This window comes from Plecotus auritus (genome assembly GCF_963455305.1).
Source record: "Plecotus auritus genome assembly, chromosome: 2".
In the NCBI taxonomy this organism is placed as follows: Eukaryota; Metazoa; Chordata; class Mammalia; order Chiroptera; family Vespertilionidae; genus Plecotus; species Plecotus auritus.
In genome coordinates, this window is record NC_137771.1 from 168,513,840 (window position 1) to 168,532,040 (window position 18,201).

At 40.4% G+C, this 18,201-nt stretch overlaps 1 protein-coding gene across 6 annotated transcripts in view; it reads right to left on the minus strand.

Moving 5' to 3' along the window:
• GOLGB1 (golgin B1) overlaps positions 1 to 18,201 on the minus strand; it is a 115,891-nt gene that overhangs the window by 15,660 nt on the left and 82,030 nt on the right. For all 6 annotated transcript variants that reach the window (XM_080654148.1, XM_080654149.1, XM_080654152.1 and 3 more), the window contains 4 exons: positions 7,601 to 7,779; positions 4,910 to 5,072; positions 4,587 to 4,724; positions 323 to 466 (listed from right to left, as the gene is read on the minus strand). In XM_080654148.1, the coding sequence (XP_080510274.1) occupies positions 323 to 466; positions 4,587 to 4,724; positions 4,910 to 5,072; positions 7,601 to 7,779 (624 nt within the window). The remainder of the gene's footprint in view (positions 1 to 322; positions 467 to 4,586; positions 4,725 to 4,909; positions 5,073 to 7,600; positions 7,780 to 18,201) is intronic.

Here is an 18,201-nt window from a genome sequence, read left to right on the forward strand (position 1 = left end):
AAATCTCCCTACAGCTTTCTTATTTCTTGAAGCAAAATAAAAACTTTCCTAGTTTCAGAATTATAAAAGCCTCAATCATCACTGTTTTCTGCTCGCCTTTTTGATTTATCTCCCACCACCTCACTCATCTTTTTTCTTTTAATCCCTTCTTTAATTTTTTCCTACAACTTATTCCCATTTAATAATTCCCTTCTTTTTTCTCCCATCACACCTAATTAACCTTCATCCTGCACGCAGCAGCCTCGTTAATGCTGCCCATTTACTTTCTCATTGACACTGTTTCATAACACTTTTCCCAGCCTCTCAACTGCTCCTTACTCACCGCCTGCAGCTCTTGGACCTGCTTCTCCAAGACCGCGCAGTGATTGAAAAGGTCACTGTAGTGCTGCTGGTTCTCACGAAGACTCTGACTGGTATTGCACAGCTGAATCGAAAGGGTATTCTTCTCTTCAAGTAGTTGAGAAAACTGAAACAAAGGACAGGATAAGCACCATCCCACAGGGCTGTTTCACTATAAACAGTACTCAGGCTAGCTGTCCTGAGTTTAAAGGATTTAATTTTTTTTAAGTGCAAGGCCTTTATTTCAATAATAGCAGCAACAATAGCACTGTGTGTTCCTTCAGAGTGAGAAAACTCATAATTTTTTTACTGAGAAAGGAAAACAAGTTGCAGGAAGTAGCAAGAAACTTTATTTATGGTGCCCAGTACATTAACTGAAGAACCAGAAAGCAGAAACTACAAGCAACCTAATAAGAGAGGCTATCCCAGGTATATAAGAGAAGGGCAGTAGCTTGGGTCCAAGATGAAGTTACTAACAAATGACTATAACCCCTAGAGTTCTATATGGCTAGAGATACAGCTGTCATTAAAAAACTCATACAATAATCTTTCTGGGTAGATTTTTCAATGCTGTAGAAAGTTCCAAGTTACCAAGAACATAGAATAAAAAATTACAATATGTGGTAGGAGGGGGAAACAGAATAGATCTTAATATGCTGATATACATGTAAGAAACTATACTGGGAATACAGACTCTCACAGATATAAAAATTTCAGTCACTCAAAGCAGGACTCTTCTCTGCTACATGAGTGACAGGTAATTATTCAGTCTTTCCTTGAACACATCCAGTATCAGGGGCACTCACTACCTGACAAAGCAGCCCAATCCCTTTTCCACTATGTCAAATACAGAAAATTATTTTTAACTAGAGGCCCGGTGCATGAAATTCGTGCACTCGGGGGGGGGGGTGCTCAGCCCGGCCTGCACCCTCTCACAGTCTGGGAGCCCTCGGGGGATGTCCGACTGATGGCTTTGGCCCCGCGGGAGCAGGCCAACTCGGTCAGTTGGACATCCTTAGCGCTGCTGTGGAGGTGGGAGAGGATCCTGCCACCACTGCTGCACTTGCCAGCCATTAGCCTGGCTTCTGGCTGAGCAGCGCTCCCCCTGTGGAAGTGCACTGACTACCAGAGGGCAGCTCCTGTGTTGAGTGTCTGCCCCCTGCTGGTCAGTGCACATCATAGTGACCGGTGGTTCTGCCATTTGGTTGATTTGCATAATAGCCTTTTATTATATAGGATATTGAGTAAAAAATCTTCTCTTTGAAGCTTCTACCTATTGATTTGAATTTGGTCTCCTGGAACTCTAATTCTAAGTCCTCACTTGTAGGTGTCAAGTTTTAAGTTTAGTAATAATTATCATCCAGATACATTAATAACCACAGAGATGTCTCTCCGAAGTACCCACTGTAGGACTGTCTACCACATGAAAGGAGACTGGTGTGCCTAGCTTTGTGTTCAATCTCTTCCTGAGTATTTCTTTTTGTAAGTATTCTGGGTTAATGTTTAAGTAAAATAGTTGAATCAATGTTCAGAGAAAAGAATATAATACTTTTCTAGAGATACCATGATGACTGGTAAGGACTTTTGATGCATATGGAAAATTAGAACAAATCCACATGGCATAATAAAAACATCTGCATAGCCAGAATCCTATCTAATAAAGAGGGAATATGCTAATTGACCATCACTCCGTCACAAAGATGGCGGCACCCACAGTTGAGGCCAAGTTCCCATAAGGAGCCTTAATGAGCAATCAGCAGGGACCTGAGGCTACGTCCTCCCCCTCCACCGTGGGACTTGACAGGGGACCTCAGGCCACGCCCCCCCGCCCCAGCACCGGGCCAGGGGACCCGAGGCTGCGCCCCCCTGCCGGGCTGGGCTTGACAGGGGACCTCAAGCCGTGCCTCCCACCCAGTGGGGCTTGACAGGGGACCTCAAGGTGTACCCCCAGTGCTGGGTTGGGGGAACTCAGGCTGCACCCCTGCCCAGCGGTGCTTGACGGGGAACCTGAGGCTGCGCCCCGCACCTGGTGCTGGGACGGGGGACCTGAGGCTGTGCCTCCCCACCTGGCGGGGCTTGATTGGGGACCTCAGGCCATGCCCCCCACCCAGCGGGGCTTGACAGGGGATCTCAGGCCGTGTCCCCCACCTGGCGGGGCTTGATGGAGGACCTCAAGGCATGCCCCCCCACCCCAGTCTGGGCTGGGGGACCTCAGGCCACGCCCCCCATCCTGGCGCCAGGCCAGGGGACCTGAGGCTATGCCCCCTGCCCGGCAGGGCTTGACAAGGGTGGGACTGGCCAGGTCTGGATCTAGCCCAATGTTGGGGAGGTGGGCCGGGTCTGGGTCTCACTCGATTTTGAGGTGCATGTGGGTGGGCGGGGACTTGACTCTGGGTCCCAGACTCTGACAGGAGGAAGGTTTTCATATACATTTTACTAATTTTCTTTCATCTCTGACACTTCTATTATAGAGAAAGGACAAATAGCAATATTAAATTATTTCCTCTAATTAATCCCCTTTTAATGTGCACAAATTTCGTGCACCGGGTCACTAGTGAAAAACATAATAACCTTACCTTTGAAGAGCAATGTTCAGTTTACAAAGCACTTTGAAAAGTATTCTCTTATTTGAGAGAGACATTTACAAATGACAAACAAAGAGATGAGCGGTGACTTGCCTAACATCATGTGGCTGGTAGATGGCAGACCAGGACTGAAGTATGTTCTTGATTCCAAGTCTAGAGCTTTATCTGCTACCTGATGGTGCCCCAACTGAGAGTTCAGCAAGGAAGTTAAACAAGTTATGGGTTTTTCTTAGGAGAAGGGACAGTTAGTACAGGAAAGTACAAACTAATTTGAAGACAGAAATAGCTTGGTATAATGACAACTACAGGGTTCTGAGGCAAGGAGTAACTTTCTCGTAACACAAGAGACAAACCATACCAAAACAAAATAAAACAAAAAACTTCAAAACAGAAACAAACAAAATCCCTCAGCGTTGAAAAAAATCCTAAAACTCTTTTCTTTGACATATCTAGAAGAGTACAAACCCCCTAACTGAAGAAGTCTAATTATTTATAAGTGGCCCAGTGCATGAAATTCATGCACATTAAAAGGGGATTAATTAGAGGGAATATTTTAATATTGCTATTTGCCCTTTCTCTATAATAGAAGTGTCAGAGATGAAAGAAAATTAGTAAAATGTATATGAAATCTCCCTCCTGTCAGAGTCTGGGGTGCGCCGTGGGACCCAAAGTCAAGTCCCCATCCACCCGCACATGCCTCGAAATCGCGTGATACCCAGACCTGGCTGCCCCCACCCAAGCCCCGCAGGGTCGGGGGTGCAGCCTCTGGTCCCCTGGCCCGGCGCCGGGCGGGGGGCACAGCCTCAGGTCCCCCATCAAGCCCCGCAGTTTAAAATATTGTCCTAGAAAGGTAAATGCCCAGAGAGAGAGTCACAGTCTAATGTTCAGGAGAGCAAATACAACAGGGTTGAGGCGGGGTCTAGTTTATGGGGGAAAAAAGTGTTACAGAGCTATGAAGGTCAGAACTTTCTGGAAATAACTAACTGGTAGGGGAACTGGGTAGGAGCTTCTCTGGAGCCACTCTAAAAACTCCGAGACAATTCCAACAAAGGGTCTGCAATTTTACCAATTCATTTGGATCAACAAAAGTTTTTTTTTGTTTTGTTAATCCTCACCTGAGGATATTTTCCCATTGATTTGTAGAGAGAGTGGAAGGGAGAGAAGAGACACAGAGAGATAAATACCAATGTGAGAAAGACACACAGATTGGTTGCCTTCCCCAAGGCCCTGGGCCAGGATAGAGCCTGCAATGGATGTACGTGCCCTTCACTGGAATTGAACCCAGGACCCTTCAGTCCATGAGGCAATGTTCTATCCACTGAGCCAAACCAGCTAGGGCTCAACAAAAGTATTTTTTAAATGTATATTTCTATGCCAAAGTAATTAGTATTATCAGTCTCTTCCATGTCAATTAGTTGAATTTAACAATATTTTAAAAGTACCTTCTACATAAGGCAGGCACCTTGCTTTTCTATGTACATTATATTTATCTCAGACCAACCTCATCCTAACACCTTATGCAAGTTACTCTGAGAAAAGTAAAACTTCTGTACCCTAGGGTATGCTATACCTGGAGCCTAGGTTTAATCATCACCTACTTACCTTATTACTTCCAGTCATGGAAATAAGAAACTGAATTCCAGTCTAGCAGGAAAGACTTACCCTGCTGTTCAGTTGCTGAATTCTTAATTCCTTCTGGTGAATTTCCTTTAAGCTGTCATTGAGCTGAGTCCTAAGAAGTTCTGTCTCATAAACTAGGTTTTGTGGCCCATCTAGGGAAGCTGATGTCTCTGGGGATGCCTGCCAGGATGCAAACAGTGATGAAGCTTGTTCACAATTCCTTCCCTCCAGAAACCCTGTCCACCCCAGAGGAAGTCATGAAATAGCTTGCCAAATACAGACCAGCAGGCACTTAGCTTGCATGAAGCTGAGGCTTCCTGGGTAATGGTTACCTCTGAGTTGCAATCTGCATTGGAATTACTCACCTGACTTTGGTACTGTACTTTGAGGGTCTCAGTCTGGGAGGCAGATCTCAATTCCCTCATAAGATTTTGCAGATGACTGATCTGCTGATCTTTATCTGAAATAGCCATAAGGTACTGTTCTTTCATTCTCCTCTCATGAGTTTCCCAGGAATTCTTTTCCATCCTAGAAAAACATGAAATAATCACAGCAAAAATATACCTGTGAGAGAAAGATAATTCCATATGTACCCTGAACTATCACCATCACCTAGTGGTAAAGAGGTGCCTCTCTCTGACTGACCTCACTCATACTGCAGTGTCAGTGGAAAAAACAAGTGAGAACTGGACATCCATCTCCTCCCATGAAAAGGTAATGAAGTGCTCCTCCCTGTCCCTGCAGAGGCAGTATCAGAAGAGGCCAAGAGGAAAGTTTGGACTTCGGGCACTACCCAATGGTAACAGTGTGCCACTCCCCCAATCCGCTTTCTGCAGTGTCAGGGGAGACTGAGTGAGGAACCTGGACTTTCGAAACTGCCCAGTAATGAAAGTGACCTTCTCCACACCCCATAGTGATATCAATGGAGGCCTTGTGTGGAGCCCGGATTCCTACTCTCACCTAACAGTAATGAGGCAACCCTTCCAACTAATTGTGCTGTCAGTGGAGTACAAGTAGGGAGATGAGACTTCCACCTCTTCCTGGCAATATCAGGGCACCCCTTCTCTCTAGAGCTATCAATAGAGGCTGAGTGGGGAGCCCACTGGCCTTCACCCTCCATCTGGCAGTCAAGTGGCAATGTTCCCCTTCCCCTGCTGGTGTGGTATCAGTGGAAGTCCACTGAAGCAGACTTAAATAAGACTTCAAATCATAATTTCCAAAATTGAACTTATCATAAAAAGAATTAAGGATGTCGCCCTAGTCGGCTTGGCTCAGTGGATAAAGCGTCAGCCTGCAGACTGAAGAGTCCCGGGTTTGATTCCGGCCAAGGGCACATGCCTGGGTTGCGGGCTCGATCCCCAGTGGGGGGCATGCAGGAGGCAGCCGATCAATGATTCTCTCTCATCATTGATGTTTCTATCTCTCTTTCTCCCTTCCTCTCTGAAATCAATAAAGAAATATATATATTTTTAAATCCATCAGTTTCCTTAAAAAAAAAAAAAAGAATCAAGGATGTCACATTGTAAGAAGCAGGGAAATCCCAACTTGATTGACAAAAAAAAAAAAATCATCAGATTACAATAGTGAGATGACAGTGTTGGAATTATGTGACAAGGATTTTAAAGCAGTCATTATAGAAATATTTCAACAAGCAATTACTAATACACTGGAAACAAATAAAAATAAAGGAAGCATCAGCAAAGAAATAGAACATATAAAGAAGAACCGAATTTTAGAGCTGAAAAATACCATATGCAAAATAAAAAGCAAACTCAAAGGACTCAATAGCAGAATAGAGGTGATGGATGAAAGATATCAGTGAAATTAAGAACAATAGAAATTGCTGAATCTGAATAAAGAGAAAAATAATCAATGAATTATATTAATCCAAATTAAAAAGACCTTATTGAGAAGGATGAAAGGGAAGCTGTAGACTGGGAACAATATTTGCAAACCACATGTCTGACAAAGAACTTGTATCTAGAATATATAAAGAACTCTCAAAACTACACAGTAAAAAATCAACAACTTAAATAGAAAAATAGACAAAATACATGAATATACATTTCATCAAAATAGACAAATGACTGTCAAATAAGCACATAATAAGATGTTCAGCATTATTAGCTATTATGCAAATTAAAATAACATTACATATCTGTTAATATCAAATGCTGACAAGGATGCAGCATTTAATATTGAAGCTGGATCACTCTTGTATTGCTGGTAGGAATATAAAATTGTACAGTCATTCTGGAATATAGTTTTGTAGCTTTTTAAAACACTAAACATTACATTTACCATACAATCTAGCATTTGCACTCCTGGGCAATTATCTCAGAGAAATGAAAACTTATTGTCCACATAAAAATCTACATACTTTGTTTACAATAGCTAAAATTTAGAAACAACACTCATGTCCTTCAACGGGTAAATGGCTAAAAGCAATACATTCATACCATGAAATACAATTTGTTGGTAAAAGAATAAACTATTGATACACTCAACAAAGTTGATGGAGCTCAAGGGCATTATGATGCATGAAAAAAGCTAATTTCAAAAGGTTACATACTGTATAATTCCACTTGTAAAACAATCTCAGAATAACAAAATTATAGAGATGGAGAACAGATTACTGGTGACCAGAGATTAGGGATGAGAGGGTGGGAAGCAGGGAGAGGGAAGAATGTAACTATAAACTAGTGGCACAGGGGACAAATTTTGTTGATGGAATAGTTATATATGTGGGTTGTGGTGGTAGTTACATGAATCTACACATATGGTAAAACTGCACAGAACTATACACATACATATACTCCAATGAATGTAAAATTGGTGAAATATGAATAAGGTCTTTGAATCATATCAATGCCAATTTACTGGTGTTGATATTATATTAGAGTTAAGATGTGACCGTTAGAGGAAACTGCGTGGAGGGTACATGAGAATTCTCTGTGCTATTTTTGTAACTTCCTATATACATCTATAATTATTTATAATAAAAAGTTTAAAAAAATAAGAAAACTAAAAGGGTATAAACGCAGAGATTATCATACCTGAGCTGATGCAGTTCATGCTGCCAGGAGAGGTTCTCCTGCCTGAGCTCTTCTTGCATAATCTGAAATGATTTTGTCTTATCTTGATACTCCTGAAGTTGAGCCTTCACTGGACGTAACTCAGTGATCTCCTGGTTAATCTGTAAGTATTGCTGCTGCAGATTCTTCAATTCCTTCAGCTTTAACCAAAAGGAAAGTAAAGGGTGATTCATCACATCTCATTCACCCAGCTATAAGTCATCAGCAGGTCCCTACTAAGTCAGTCAGACACCACACAGACTATCAGCACCTAACAGTTCATTGACATATCACTGCAGCATGAATCCCTAAAATGGTGAAATACATGTGGCCAAGCTTGTGGGAATCACCCCATGAAGCTGCCATCAAGGCTGCAGGGCCTGAGTATTCCTGCAACTTCTATCCCTTCCCCCCGGCTCCCAAGGTCCTAAGTTGACTCGATCTACAACTCTGATGTGGGATAGACATAAGGGACCGATAGCTTCTTTGTGAATGGTAACTCCCTAGAATAAAAAGTATAAACACAGACTACTTTTTTATTTATCCATGTGCCTGGGTTATGGATGTCAACCTTTCCTCTAGCTTAGCTGATGACTATGATATGAAGAAGGCAGTGATGCCCATGCCCAGTGGTTAGGCTTTGGAATCAGTTATCCTGTACACACATGTTCCTCACATCCTCTAAAGCCTTAATTTCCATCACCTATAAAATGAAGATAATTACAGTACCTCTCATAAGATTATGAGAAACAAAAAAATTAATGTGTTACACAGTTAGTGGTGATGATGATGATGATACAGTAATGATGGACTTGACTCTAATTAACGGAACTGCCTATCTACATTCCAGATATATCTTTAAACTCTTTATCCCCAACTCATTAAAAGCTTGATAGTAAGAAAAAATGTCAGGACATCTGGGCAAAGGGGGAGTCTTGAACACACATCTGTTTCACCCACTTCGGAAAATCACTAATGCTACAATAAAGGCATTATTTTTTAAAGCAGAAAACGCAAGAACAGAAAGAACAAGAGAGAGGTCAGCAGCAACAGAATTAATTTTGGAAGCTGAAAAGCAGATGCATAAGTGGTAAATGACTTAACAGATCTGGAAAAGCCATATCTTAAGCTAGCAGTAGGGAAAGCCAAGAACCAATAGAACTTACTCTGCAGAATCTTCAAAAGGCTCAGGAATTAACAGCACCAGGTACCTCTGGAAAAGATGGTGACAGGAATAGGGAGGAGGTGGCTGAAATAAGGAGGATTAGATGAAAGCTGCTTAAGAAACAATTGCATCCCTAAGTACTCTCCTCAGCTCCACAATGACAGATAACTAGAGTCTTATTCTCTGAAAAGAAGTGTCTGGACTATGAAATATCAGGCACAGCTAAAGGTAAGGATACTGCTCTAAAGCAACGGTGATCAAGTGAATATATTCTTTCTTTAAAAAAAATTAAAGTTGATTTTTTAGAGATAGAGGAAGTAAGAGGGAGAGAGAGAGAAAATCATCAATGCAGGTATGGAACATCGATCAGCTGCCTCCTGCACATCACCTACCAGGGATTAAGCCCGAAACCCGGGAATGTGCCCAGACCAGGAATCAAACTAAGGACCTCTCCTTAAATGGGACATCATCAATAAACTGAGCGACACCGGCCAGGGCGAATGTATTCTTTCTGAATGCATGAAGCCTTTCCCCTACTCAGCTTGGAGAGTGCTGGCATATAGGCCTTTACCTTCCATGCAGAAAATGATAAGTTCTTCTCTAGAAAATATGACTGTCCCAAGAGGAACTAAAGACACCAAAATAGGGACTACCCACAAAAAGCTCAGCATGATTGCCCTGCAATGAAACTTGGAATTGGTAAGCCCCTCTCATAAGCTTTTGCGACTCTGCCCTTAAACATAAAGAGTAAAACAAGGATTAACCCTCACCTGAAGAATGGCTAATATTAAGATAAAGATGAAAAGAAACTAGAAGAGTAATTGAAGGAGATTATCAGGGGGAAATGTTATATACTCAGAGATTTAAGAGAGAATATAGAAATTAGAAACATTAGAGCAGAAATAAAAAATGGGGATTCAAAATGGTGGCAGAGTAGGAGGATGCTGCACGGACATGCTCCCAGGAACAAGCTGGAATTACAACTGAAATACAGAAAGGTTTCCTGAATAATCAATGGAAAACTCACAGGAGAGAAACTGATACCCAAAGACCGAAGATGGAGACTTTATAGAAACTGGTAGGAGGGGTGGAGGTGCAAAAGGGCTGGCCGGGTGCCCACAGACAGGAACTGAAGTCCGGAAGAGATACCTCAGCTGGGGGATTGGGGAGGAAAGGTGCCACTGGGAACTCTGAGATCTAATCCCAAAGCTGGGCTCCCCAGGAGAGAGCACCAAATCTGAGGAGGGTACCCACACAACCCATCTAGCTTGAAAAGAAATGGGGTACTGTCTGCCAGGGAGTGGCAGCTGGAAGTTCGGACACCCTCTTGAAGGGCCAAGACATAAAAACTCCCTGTGGAGCTACCCACCTTTTGCTCTGGCAGAGGGAGGGTGAAATGGACTGGAGCTGAGAGAGCAAAACTCAGGACTGGGGCTAGAGCTCAGAAGGCAGACACTACAAGTTTCCTGGGCTGAGTCATTCCCTCACACAGTGGAGGACATCTTTCCCACATAGACATATGCCTTGCCTGGGGGGACGATGGTCAGACACACACTATTGGAAAACACCTTGTCCTAAGGCCACTTAAGCAGTTAAAAGTAACAATTAGCCTCCAGGCAGAAACAACTGCCCCACAAAGTTGAAAAAACTCTCACCACACCTGAGGACGATTGCCAGGGGCTATTCAAGTCAGAATCCTATTAGTCTGTAGACAGAGGCAGTCTCTGGAGGCTTTGAGTCTTTGCCTGATCCAATTAGTCAAAAACAGCCTTTAACAATGTCCTGCACTAGAGATTGAAAGGTGTAGAGCAGGGGTCTTCAAACTACAGCCCGCGGGCCACATGCGGCCCGCCAAGGACATTTATCCGGCCTGCCGGGTGCCACTGCCTGTCCTGCTTAGCAGCCAACTCGTCCCGGGCCCGCAGTGCGCATAGGAATTTGTTCATAGTTTTGTTTTTTTTTTAAACTATCGTCCAGCCCTCCAATGGTCTGAGGGATAGTGAACTGGCCCCCTGTTTAAAAAGTTTGAGGACCCCTGGTGTAGAGGATCTACCTAAAACATAGTCACAAAACCAAACAGACAACCAAAATGAGGAGACAAAGAAATAAACCCCCAAATGAAAGAACTAGAGAATTCTCTAGAAGAAGAGGTAAATGAAGCAGAGATAAGAAATTTATCTGAAACAGAGTTCAGAGTAATAATGGTAAAATGCTCAACAGTATGAAAAAAGATATAGGAACTATGAAAAAGGAACAGTCTGAGATAAAGAATGACATAACACAAATAAAGGACACATTGGAAGGAATACACAGCAGATTAGGGGAAGCTGAGGATCGAATCAGTGAATTAGAAGACAGAGTTGAAAATATCACTCAATCAGAGAACCAAAAAGAAAAAGCAATTAAAAAAAGGAGCAAAGCTTAAAGAAGCTGTGGGACAACGTGAAACACAACATATTAGAATAGCAGGTGTGCCAGAAGAGGCAGAAAGGGAGAAAAGAATAGAGAAGGTGTTTGAAGAAATAATGGCAGAAAACTTCCCTAACCTGGTAAAGGAAAAAGTCCCAAGTTCAGGAGGCACAGGGAACTCCAAACAAGAACAACCCAAACAGACCCACGCTCAGACATATCATAATTAAAATGTCAAAACTTAAAGACAAAGAGAGAATCTTAAAGACAGCAAGAGAAAAGAAAACTGTTACCTACAAAGGAGTTCCCATAAGGCTGACCCCTGATTTCTCATCAGAAACTCTACAGGCCAGAAGGGAATGGCATGAAGTACTCAAGGTAATGGAAAGCAAGGATCTGAGACCAAGATTACTATATTTAGCAACGCTATCATTCAAAATAGACGATCAAACAAAGAGCTTCCCAGACAAAAAAAGCCTAAAGGAGTTCATCACCACCAACCAAACCGGCATTACAAGAAATGCTAAAGGGATAGCTGTAAGGGACTGCCAAGAAGAGGAAACACAGAGAGAAACCTAGCCATACAGAATTAAAATGGCTATGAATAATTTCCTCTCAATAATAACCCTAATTGTAAATGTATTAAATGCTCCAATCAAAAGGCGAAGGGTAATTGAATGGATACAAAAACATGACCCAACTATATGCTGTCTACCAGAGACCCAGCTCAAAAAAAAAGACACAACACATGATGAAAGTGAAGGGATGGGAAAAAAATTTCCATGCAAATGGAAACGAAAAAAAAAAAAAAGCTAGAGTAGCAATACTCATATCCGACAAAATAGACTTTAAAATGAAGGCCATCACAAGAGACACAAAGGTCACTACATAATCCTAAAGGGATTGATCCAACAAGAGGATATACCCTAGTAAACATATATACACCCAATATAGGTGCACCTAAATATATACAAAAACTTCTAGAGGACTTTAATGGAGAGACTGACAACAATACAGTCATAGTAAGGGACTTTTAACACCCCTCTGACTTCACTGGACAGATCTTCCAGACAAAAACTTAACAAAGAAACAGAGACTCTAAAGGACAATGGATAAGATGGATCTAATAGACATTTATAGAACACCTCACCTCAACGCAGCAAAATATACATTCTTCTCAAGTGTACATGGATTCATTCACAAAGATAGACCACATGATAGGACACAAAACAAGTCTCTATAAGTTCAAGAAGATTCAAATCATATCAAGCACCTTCTTAGACCACAGTGTAAAAAATTGGAAATCAACCATAGTAAAAACACCCAAAAGTATTTAAACACATGGCTAAATAGCATGTTATTAAACAACTAGAGGCCCATTGCATGAATTCGTGCACAGGTGGGGTCTGGTGGACTGCCCCGATGGGGACCCATTGCTGAAGGGACCACGAGCCGTTGGTGGGCCAACCCCACCCCTGATCAGGGTGTTGGCGCTGATCGGGGCCAGATCAGGCTGGTTGGCTGCCATAGTGCATGTCATAGCCACGGGTTGTTCCAGTCGTTCTGGTCCTTCTGCTGTTCCGGTTGTTGGGCTTTTATATGTATAAATGAATGGGTTACCAACAAGATCAAGAAAGAAATTTTAAAAATCATGGAAATAAATGAAAATGAACACAGAACAACCCAAAATCTATGGGACACAGCAAAAGCAGTCCTCAGAGGAAAGTTCATAGCACTACAGGCATACCTCAAAAAATAAGAAAAATCAGCAATGAATTATTTAACCCTACAACTTAAAGAACTAGAAAGAGAACAACAAGAAAAGCCCAAAGTAAGTAGAAGGAAGAAAATAAAAAAGATTAGCGCAGAAATAAATAACATAGAGACTAAAAAAAAAAAGTACAAAAAATCAATGAAACCAAGAGTTGGTTGTTTGAAAGGATAAACAAAATTGATAAACCATTAGCCAGACTCATCAAGAAACAAAGAGAGAGGCGCAAATAAATAAAATAAGAAACAAAAGTGGAGAAGTAACCACAAACACCTCAGAAATACAAAGGGTTGTAAGAAAATACTATGAACAACTATATGCCAACAAGCTGGACAATGTGAATGAAATAGACCAGCTGTCACCAATTGGTGGTCTGCAGACCACTGGTGGTCCGTGAGGTCCAAAAGATTGGCGACCACTGAAATAGGCAAATTCCTAGAAAAACACAATCAACCAAAACTGACTCAGGAAGAATAAAAAAACCTGAATAGGCCAATAACAACCAATGAAATAGAAGCGGTAACCAAAAACACCCACCAAACAAAAGCCCAGGTCTGGACAGCTTCACAGGGGAGTTTTTCCTAGCATTCAAAAAAGAACTAAAACCTACACTCCTCAAGCTATTTCAGAAAAGTCCAAGAGGAAAGAACACTTCCAAACTCTTTTTATGATGCCAGCATTATCCTAATTCCAAAACCACATAAAGACACTACAAAGAAAGTGAATTACATGCCAATATGCCTGATGAACACAGGTGCTAAAATCCTCAACAAAATATTAGCAAATCGCACCCAGCAATATATTAAAAAGGTCATACACCATGACCAAGTGGGATTTATTCCAGGGATGCAAGACTGGAACAATATTCACAAATTAATAAACGTGATAGCCAAGAAATCTATGGCATTTCTATACACCAATAATGAACTTACAGAAAGAGAGTCTAAAAAAGCAATCCCATTTACCATTGCACCAAAAAAATTAAGATACCTAGGAATGAACTTAACTAAGGCGGTAAAAGACCTATACACAGAAAACTATAGGACACTGAAAAAAGAGATAGAGAAAGATATAAACAGATGGAAGAACAAACCATGTTCATGGATTGGGAGAATCAACATCATTAAAATGTCCATACTACCCAAAGTAATCTATAGATTCAATGCACTCCCCATTAAAACACCAATGGCATATTTCGCAGACCTAGAAAGAACTCTCCAAAAATTCATCTGGAATAAAAAAAGACCCCGAATAGCCACAGCAATCCTGAGAAAGAAGAACAAAGTAGGGGGGATCTCAATACCAGATATAAAGCTATATTACAAAGCCACTGTTCTCAAAACTGCCTGGTACTGGCACAAGAACAGACATATAGATCAATGGAATAGAATAGAGAACACAGAAATCGACCCAAGCCACTATGCTCAGTTAATATTCGACAAAGGAGGCATTAACATACAATGGAGTCAAGACAGTCTCTTCAATAAATGGTGTTGGGAAAATTGGACAGATACGTGCAAAAAAAAAAATGCAACTAGACCACCAACTTACACCATACACAAAAATAAACTCAAAATGGATCAAGGACTTAAACATAAGACAGGAAACCATAAAAATACTAGTGGAATCCATAGGCAGCAAAATCTCAGATATATGCCAAAGCAATTTCTTCACTGATACTGCTCCTAGGGCAGTGGAAACTAAAGAGAAAATAAACAAATGGGACTACATCAAAATAAAAAGCTTTTGCACAGCAAAAGAAACCATCAACAAAACAATAAGAAAGTCCACTACATGGGAGAACATATTCGCTAATGTTATCACTGATAAAGGTTTAATCTCCAACATCTACAGGGAACTTATACAACTTAATAAAAGGAAGATAAATGATCCAATAAAAAAAATGGGCAACGGACCTAAATAGAATCTTTTCGAAAGAAGACAGAAGGAAGGCCAGGAGACATATGAAAACATGCTCAAAGTCACTAATCATCCGAGAGATGCAAATCAAAACAACAATGCGGTACCATCTCACACCTGTCAGAATGGCTATCATCAACAAATCAACAAATGACAAGTATTGGCGAGGATGTGGAGAAAAAGGAACCTTTGTGCACTGCTGGTGGGAATGCAGACTGGTGCAGCCACTGTGGAGAACAGTATGGAGTTTCCTCAAAAAACTAAAATGAAACTCCCATTTGACCCAGTAATCCCACTTCTAGGAATATATCCCAAGAAACTAGAAACACCAGTTAGAAAGCACATATGCACCCCTATGTTCATAGCAGCACAGTTTACAATAGCTAAGATTTGGAAACAGCCTAAGTGCCCATCAGCAGATGAGTGGATTAAAAAACTGTGGTACATCTACACAATGGAATACTATTCTGCGGTAAAAAAGGAGTTCTTACCATTTGCAAAGCATGGATGGAACTGGAGAGCATTATGCTAAGTGAAATAACCCAGGCAGAGAAAGATAAATATCACATGATCTCACTCATTTATGGAGTATAATGAACAACATAAACTGATGAACAAAAATAGATCCAGAGACAGAGAAACATCGATCATACCATTAAACCTCAGAGGGAAGGTAGGGGAGGGTTGGGATAAGAGCGAGAGAGCAACCAAAGTACGTGTATGCATGCATATAAGCCTAACCAATGGACACAGACAACAGGGGGGTGAGGGAATGAGGGGGGGGTGTAGGGGGTAATGGGGGAATAAGGACACATATGTAACACCGTAATCAATAAAGAAATTTAAAAAATAAATGTGATACATTACATAAATTGAAAGACAAAAATCACATGATTATATCAATAGATGCAGAAAAAGCATTTGACAAAATCCAACACCCATTTTTTATAAAAACTCTCAGCAACGTTGGAATAGAGGGAGCATATCTCACCATGATAAAGGCCATATATGACAAACCTACAGCCAACATCATATTCAGTGGGAAAAAATTAAAACCATTTCTCTTAAGAATAGGAACAAGAGGGATGCCCACTTTCTCCACACCTGTTTGACATAGTACTAGAAGTGCAAGCCATGGCAATTAGACAATAAGAAGAAATAAAAGGCATCCAAATTGGAAAATAAGAAGTCAAACTGTCATTATTTGTAGATGACATGATATTGTACATAGAAAACCCCAAAGACTCCATCAAAAAACTAACAGATTTAATAAATGAATTCAGAAAGATAGTAGGATACAAAATTTACACCCAGAAATCTATGGCTTTTTTATACATGAATAACGAACTCACAGAAAGAGAAACTAAAAAAAAAAATCCCACTTACATTACAACAAAAAAATTAAGATACCTACGAATAAACTTAACTAAGGAGGTAAAAGACCTATACTCGACTCGGAAAACTAAAGCACGTTGAAAAAAGAGATAGAGGAAGACATAAACAAATGGAAGAATATACCGTGTTCATGGATTGGTAGAATCAACATCATTAAAATGTCCACACTACTCAAAGCAATCTACAAATTCAATGCAATCCCCATTAAGATATCAACAGAATATTTCACAGACCTACAACAAACTTTCCAAAAATTCATCTGGAATAAAAGAAGACCCCAAATAGCTGCAGCAATCCTGAGAAAGAACAAAGTTGGAGGGATCACAGTACCAGATATCAAGCTATATTACAAAGCCACTGTTCTCAAAACTGCCTGGTATTGGCACAAGAACAGACATATAGACCAGTGGAATAGAACAGAGAACCCAGAAATCGACCCAAACCATTATGCTCAATTAATATTTGACAAAGGAGGCAAGAGCATACAATGGAGTCAACATAATCTCTTCAATAAATGATGTTGGAAAAATTGGACAGACACATGCAAAAAACATGAAACTAGATCACCAACTTACACCATACACAAAAATAAACTCAAAATGGATAAAAGACTCAAACATAAGATGGGAATTCATAAAAATCTTAGAAGGATCCAAAATATCAGACATATGTCGTAGCAATATCTTTACTGATACAGCTCCTAGGACAATGGAAACTAAAGAGAAAATAAACAAATGGGACTACATCAAAATAAAAAGCTTTTGCACAGCGAAAGAAACCATCAACAAAACAGCAAGAAAGCCCACTGCATGGGAGAACGTATTTGTCAATATTATCTTCGATAAGGGTCTAATATCCAACATCTACAGGAACTCATAAAACTTAACAAAAGAAAGGTAAACAATCCAATAAAAAAAAAATGGGCAGCGGACCTAAATAGGCACTTTTCTAAAGAGGACATAAAGAAGACCAAGAGATATATGAAAACATGCTCAAGTCACTAATCACCCAAGAGATGCAAATCAAAATGTCAAAGAAGTACTACCTCACACCTGTCAGAATGGCTATCATCAACAAATCAACAAACCACAAGTGCTGGAGTGGATGCAGAGAAAAAGGAACCCTCATGCACCACTGGTGGGAATGCATACTGGTGCAGCCACTGTGAAGAACAGTATGGACTTTCCTCAAAAAATTAAAAATGGAACTCCCATTTGACCCAGTAATCCCATTTCTAGGAATATATCCCAAGAAATCAGAAACACCAATCAGAAAGAATATATGCATCCCTATGTTCATAGCAGCAGTATTTACAATAGCTAAGATTTGTAAACAGCCTAAGTGCACATCAGCTGATTAGTGGATTAAAAAACTGTGGTACAGCTACACAATGGAATACTACGCTGCTATAAAAAAGAAGGAACTCTTACCATTTGCAACAGCATGGATGGAACTGGAGAGCATCATGCTAAGTGAAATAAGCCAGTTGGAGAAAGATAAATATCACATGATCTCATTCATTTGTGGAATAGAATAAACAACATAAACTGATGAACAAAAATAGAGCCAGTGGGGGGGTAAATAATAGAAGTAATCCTGTTATTTGCAGATTTTTAATTTTACCTACAACATTTGTGATATCGTACTATGTTAGTACTGTTTTGATATTATACCTAAAATCCTTTTTTTCTTGAAATATTAATATCTATTGCATGTAACATTTTTATATTTAAAAGTATTTTCCTTGGGAAAAAAATAAATTTTCACTTCTAAAAGAAAAAAGAAATAAAAATAATAAAGAAAAACGCAGTCTGAGAAACATCACAAAACAAAACTACCACCACTATTCTTGGAGAGGAATGGACATACATATATCCCTGAGACAAGGGGGAAAAAAGAAATCCTTAGAAATTAGAAACATGA